Source organism: Cucurbita moschata, unplaced genomic scaffold (assembly GCF_002738365.1).
Source record: "Cucurbita moschata cultivar Rifu unplaced genomic scaffold, Cmos_1.0 Cmo_Scf00103, whole genome shotgun sequence".
In the NCBI taxonomy this organism is placed as follows: Eukaryota; Viridiplantae; Streptophyta; class Magnoliopsida; order Cucurbitales; family Cucurbitaceae; genus Cucurbita; species Cucurbita moschata.
In genome coordinates this window covers 224,580-230,883 of record NW_019268619.1, presented here as the reverse complement: position 1 = coordinate 230,883, position 6,304 = coordinate 224,580, and the positions used below count along the sequence as shown (strand labels likewise).

At 35.9% G+C, this 6,304-nt stretch overlaps 1 protein-coding gene across 3 annotated transcripts; it reads left to right on the top strand.

Moving 5' to 3' along the window:
* The first annotated feature begins 36 nt into the window (after nucleotides 1-36).
* LOC111439718 (ELMO domain-containing protein A-like) lies at nucleotides 37-6,260 on the top strand. Of its 3 annotated transcripts, none has more exons than XM_023077256.1 (10): nucleotides 37-245; nucleotides 588-757; nucleotides 2,210-2,319; nucleotides 3,603-3,671; nucleotides 3,803-3,918; nucleotides 4,025-4,079; nucleotides 4,437-4,557; nucleotides 4,845-4,892; nucleotides 5,119-5,213; nucleotides 5,833-6,260. In XM_023077256.1, exons 2-10 carry the CDS (start codon nucleotides 670-672, stop codon nucleotides 5,932-5,934), a joined length of 804 nt encoding a protein of 267 aa, XP_022933024.1. In that variant the 5' UTR covers nucleotides 37-245; nucleotides 588-669; the 3' UTR covers nucleotides 5,935-6,260. The 3 variants fall into 3 exon arrangements, with proteins under 3 accessions (XP_022933024.1, XP_022933025.1, XP_022933026.1); XM_023077258.1 differs by lacking the exon at nucleotides 37-245 and adding an exon at nucleotides 931-1,031 and having other exon boundaries at nucleotides 665-757; XM_023077257.1 differs by lacking the exon at nucleotides 37-245 and having other exon boundaries at nucleotides 252-757.
* The last annotated feature ends 44 nt before the right edge of the window (nucleotides 6,261-6,304 follow it).

The following is a 6,304-nucleotide window of genomic DNA, read 5'->3' as shown; positions in this document are numbered from 1 at the left end:
AAAAAAAAAAAAAAAAAAAAAAAAAAAAAAAAAAAAAAAAAAAAAAAAAAAAAAAACGCTTAACGCTCAACGCTCCTTGGTGTCTCAGTTCTACCAAAAACCAAAACAAAAACGCTTTTTGAAACGCTGACGAAGAAGATAATACAATTGCAAATCCATATACATTCACAGAACAACACGACCTCTGAACCAACTTCCATGGACTCTTGCTCTCAGATCTTGCTCCTAACCTAGCCGATTTCCAGGTTCAAATTCCTTCTCCTTTCATCCTATTTCATTCCTCTCTTTTTTTGTCGTTTTTTCTTACCTTGATATCATCTATCCCCCATTCTTGCCGCCGTTTTACCTCCTTCGATTCTATCGTCTGTTGTTTCTGGTTGCCGTAATTCTGCTCTGCTGATGTACTGGTTTCGGATCCTTATCAGTTGTTTCCTTTCCTCTGCATTTTCTCTGCTCTGAAGTGTCTGGATTGAGTCGGTTTCTTTTTTTCTGCTGGATTTCTGCGATTCTGGATTTAGCTTCGTCTAACGTTGTTATTCTAATTGCTCTTGTGATTCTTGTTTGTGTTGGATGAATTTCAATGTCAGAGGTTTTGTTGTAAGGATAAGGAGTGGGAAGCTGCTGTGGTGCTGGTGAGGGATATGACGGTCTGACGTAGAGAACGGCGAGATGGACGATAGAGGTGGTGGATCGTTTGTTGCTGTGAGGAGGATTTCTCAAGGACTGGAGCGAGGAAATACTTGCCATTCGTCTTCAGGTGAATATTATCTTGAATTTCGGCATCTCTGTCTCCCACTACTTCTTTACATTAAAATTAGAATTTTTCGTCTTCGCTTTTCTTTCGCTGAAAAGTTCTCTCTCTCTCTCTCTTTCCCTTTTGCTTTCTTTTCTTTATCTTATTCTTAATTTACGGTTTACTTTTTGGTTTAGAAGTTTAGATCTGTGACTTGAAGTTGAGTGATGTGCGCTAAGCTCTGCTTATACTGAGGCTCTTACTGGCTTCATGCTTGCTGAGATTCAAATCTGTATTGGTGGGTCTACTCAGCGGGATTTTTTTAATTTATTTTTTTTAATTTTTCCAGCTCCTCATCGACTGTTCCTTCATTGTTTATGTTGTATTTGTGAATCAAGTACCGGAAGTTCGTGATTTTGATATTCAGATTAGTTTCGGATTCATTTTCCAGTTTTTTAAAAGAATTATTGCATTGTACGTTGTCCATTGAAATTTGGGGAAGATATAGATCTTTCCGGCAGAAGTCATGAAACTCATTAATTAACCACGTTTTTTTCTGATTAGATTATTATTTTCTCCTATGTACCGTTGATTGTTGGATGAACGTGATGGCAGGACGCAAGCCTGCCTTAGTTGCTTGACATAACTCAAACACCTTTTGTGGCGTTTTATTTTTCTTCGTTGATGGCGTTATCTCTACTGCATATTCTAATCCTGTTCTATACAGAAAATATACTATTTATTTTTATTTTTTTTACTGTGCCATTAATTCTTGTTTTTGCTCGTGGAGAAATATTCTGCAATTACAATCAGTGTTTTGGAATGACGCAAGATCTCTCCTCATTTTTACTCAGTACTTACCCCTGTTTTTTACTTGACTGACCCAAATATAGATTATTCGCAAGTAACTATATTTCAAGTTCAAATCATGAGTTAGGAAAAACGAATTGTAACAATCAAATCGACTTTGTAGCATTAGTGCTCTCAATATGTGTTATGTGCTGTGAATTATTTTTCAAACTTGTGCTGTTTCTTGCATAAACAGCTCCCTCCATGGCTCCACCTTATCCTGTGTTAGTAGGACAATGTTCTGTACTTTTCTCTTATTTCCATTTTCAAATTTGTTTTGCTGTGTTAGAGTGACATTTTCCTTAGCATTATCTAATATCTCTGCCATTTTAGAACCCTCTTATTCAGTTATCAGAAACTTGTACTGGTTTCCCTTTCATAAATTATGGCTTTTCGTGGGACTTCTGAAAGACATACCTTTACCATATATTCAAGCTCGGGAAACCATGAATAAGTTGGATAGCAACTAGCAAGGAAATTAAGTTTGATAGCATATACATGAACTGTTGCGCGTGTTTTGTTTTTTAACATATACATTTATATAGCTGTCTACAGGATTAGAGGACTTTGTAACTGATAGTTGAAAACTTGAATTTTCGTTATTGATCTGCTTTTGTTTTATTTCAGCTGAGGTTGTGGCAGGATCAGCTGCATGGCTTGGCCGGGGTCTTTCTTGTGTTTGTGCACAGAGAAGAGAAAGTGATGCGCGCTCATCATTTGACTTAACCTCTGCACAGGTAACTTTATGCATTTGGTGACTGTTAACTTCCATTTTCGTTGAATGGGGAGGAGTCTTATTTTAACTATTATTTTGATTTGACGATGTGTTTGGAGGCTGGAGAGTTAGTGGTTTATTTTGCTCTTTGCTTTTTTCTTAAGCTTACACCACTTAGATGGACTGTGAAGGTAGCAATGTGTATTGTAGAAAGAAAAGAAAAGGATTATCTCGTTTCTTTGTTTTTTGGGCGTCTTCTTTTTAAAAAAACATATTCTCATAATTGTCATCCACTGTTAAGAATTCAAATGATAGTCCTTTATGCTCTTGTTCTTTGTGCTGCTGCATATTCTTTTGTGAGTGGTTTGTGATTTAACAAAAGAGCTTCGGTGTCTCTCAAAACTGTGTTTAAGGTAATGGGTTATTCTTTCATTGTCTGCCATGATGAGGATGGAGATCGATTATAACTTTTAGTGTGGGCTTATGCTTATTTGAATTGAATTGTAGTTTCAGCCTAGTGTAAGTCTAGCTTTACACTGTGTACTTATCTTTCATGAATGATGTGTAAAATATTCCAAGTCTCCTTGCTGTAGTAAGCTATTCAATTTGAATTCTTTTAGTGAGAGAGCACTGAAAATGGCATTAAGTCTTTGTTGGTCCACTTGTGTTCCTTTTTTTCCTTTTTAATTCGTTTACTAGTCACGAGGATTCCATTTTTCTAAAACATCCTCTATACTCTCTCATCCAGTAATTTTAAGAGTGCTTTATTGTTGCATTTTAGTAGACATGGTTGAGACAAAGCCGGATGGATATGCAGTTTAAGAGTGCTAGGGTTTTCTACTATGTTCTTAATATTTTCGTACTTAATGGATGTCGAATAGCCAAGTTCCAATACCCATATTTATAGAAGAGGGCAATAAAATTTCTCTCACATGACTAAGTAAATTTTGCTTGTTCATAGTTGGAATACACACAAACAAGTTCTGAAATTTCATTTCATACGAAGTGTTCATTGCCTTCATCTGCACCTGTTTAAACTTAATTTTTCTCCTTCCAAATAATTTTCGCGCATTCAAAAGTAAATCCTTGAGGTGCAAACAATTTATGTGCAGTGCACTCTGATAATTGATTTTATTGGTTTAATTTAACTTTGAATTTAGTTCTTTGATTGGTCTTTGACACTCCTGCAGCATTCCTTTGTAGTTTTCATATCTCTAGAGGAACAATACACAAACTACTTTTGTTAACTGTTTTAAGATAGAATCAGTATCTCAAAATCACAGCACATGTTGGTTCTTTTATTAGGAGGAATGCTTGCTGAGACTGCAGAACCGCATAGATATTGCTTATGATAGTTCAATCCTTGAGCACCAGGTTTGTTTTCTGCGCAACGTTTTTGTCCTGTACAATGTAAAATATAGAGATTCTGCGTGTCTGGTGGAGGGAGAACCTGAGATGATTATTGTTTAGTTTTTCTCCTTTATGAAGATTTGGACTCTTGATAGGAGGCTCTAAGGGCTCTATGGAATGTGGCCTTCCCGGAGGAAGAACTTCGTGGTTTGATATCTGAGCAGTGGAAGGAAATGGGCTGGCAAGGAAAGGATCCATCGACAGATTTTAGGTAACTAAGAATTACGCTGTAGCTCATACTTGACATGAATAGCTCTTATGTTTTCTTGTTGCAGTTATTCCTGTGTTAATTCTTATTTATTGTGTTTTATCTCTAGGGGTGGTGGTTTTATTTCATTGGAGAACTTGTTATTCTTTGCCAGAAATTTTCCGGTATGCAACTTTTTGACACCTTGCTTTTCAACTCCTCGGAGTTTTGACTTAGTTTGCTTTCGGATAAAAGGAACCTAAAGTTATTAAATGAAATTGGATATACTGATTTTCACAGACAAACCTAGAAATTTACTGATGAGTNTGCCTAATTAGAGTTGGGAGGACTAATGAGAAAAAAAAAAAAAAAAAAAAAAAAAAAGAAAAAAAGAAAAGAAAGAAGAAGAAGAATCAAGCAAGTAAACAAACAAACAAACTAAAAAGTAAAAAATATTACTGTGGTACAGTTTCAGCTTCGACCATCCATATGCGCTTACGGTTATCGTCTTGTAACCCTAAAGTTTTTGGAATGCATTACAGAAGTCATTCCAGGATCTTCTTCGAAAGCAGGAAGGAGATCGGTCTCTATGGGAATACCCATTTGCTGTAGCTGGGGTGAACATCACATTTATGCTTATTCAAATGCTTGATCTTGAAGCAGGTTTGCTCTCTCTATGAATCAATATATTCATTGGAAATTTAATGGATAGTTGCCACATTTAATTCGAAAACTGCCTCTTTGACGTCAAATTAACTTTTGTGCAAGAATGTACCAAATTTGATTCACAGTGTTTGTATGTGCTCGCGTGTGTTTTTTTTTTTTTTTTTTTTTGGGTGTGGAGGGAGGCAAATGCATGCTTTACAGTATTTCGTGATATTTCTGATGCCGTGACCAATGGTTTTTTTTTTCCTTTCTCACTTACTAATGGCATGAAATTATATTTGCAGTTAAGCCACGGACACTTGTGGGAGCAACTTTCTTGAAGTTTCTTGCAGGTAATTTGCAACCAATTTGTTGAGTATTTGCACGAAGTGAAAGCCATATTTGCCGAGTGAAATGCTTTTACTGCTCGTAGTTTCTCAATGTCACGAATATGTGTAGCTATTGATTATGCGATATCTTCTTAGATGATTTCATAATATATTGATGGATAATTATCCATGCGAAACAAGCATCTCTTTTTTAAATCAACTAATCCAGGCATTTCTTTTTTCCTGACAGAAAATGATTCGGCATTTGACATACTCTATTGTATCACGTTCAAACTAATGGATCATGAATGGCTTGCCATGCGTGCATCATATATGGACTTCAATGTATGTAGTTCTGAACTTGAATTTTCCTTGAAATTGTCAAATTTATTCTTGGCCTGCTGATTGGTATATGCGTTGTTCCCGGTTTTACGTCTTATATTCGATAAATATCCTCTCAAACTTTAGGTTACATTTCTTCAAATCAAATCAAACCAAACTGACTTGTGATACATTCAACTTGTGCCACTCCGGAATCTTGATCCTTGACACCTTCTTTTTGAGAAGTGAATGCACATTCATGGGTGTTTCCTGTCCCTATGTTATGGCCCAAGAAGCATAGAAATTAGATGGTTTAATTTGAAATTTCAGCATACTCGATGGGATGATGAAGTTGTTGAGGATTGTTGGGAGGGAGTCTTATGTTGGCTAATTTAGGGAATGATCATGGGTTCATAAGTAAGGAATACATTTCCATTGTTATGAGGCCTTTTGGGGAAGCCCAAAACAAAGTCACGAGAGCTTATGCTCAAAATGGACAATATCATACCATTGTAGAGAGTTGTGATTCCGAACCGAAGCTACATTAAATGGTTCAAGTTTATTATATATGTCCTAAAAGTTAGACATTTGAATTTCCACTCTTAGCTGATACTTCATTTTTTTTTTGTTACTCTCTTTATAGACGGTAATGAAAGCAACACGACGACAACTAGAAAAAGAGCTCCTAGCCGAGGACATTTCAAGACTAGAAGAACTACCCTCATACGGCCTTCTCAATCAATAGTGTTTGTTTGCGGACCAAACATCTCATTTTCTAATGGAAACAGCTTGTGGGAAAGGAAAAGTTACTACGGTATCGCTTCCATAGCTTTTAACTAGTTAGTGTTTCTTTTTTTTTGTACATGATTATTCTGCTCGTCCCATTTTCAAGTGGCTTGCCCTTTTGCTCCTTTGGCTAGTAGTGTATCCATCCATTCCCACTTCCTTTCTTCCTTCCACCTTTATTGTAGTTTTCCCTCTCTTTTTTTTTTTTGTCTTTGTCTTTGTTTCTTCTCGGAATTTGAGGTTGAGACCTGTTTGCAATTAAGTTTGATGGATGAGCTTTTTTTTTTTTTTTTTTTTTTTTTTTTTTTTTTTTTTTTTTTTTTTTTTTT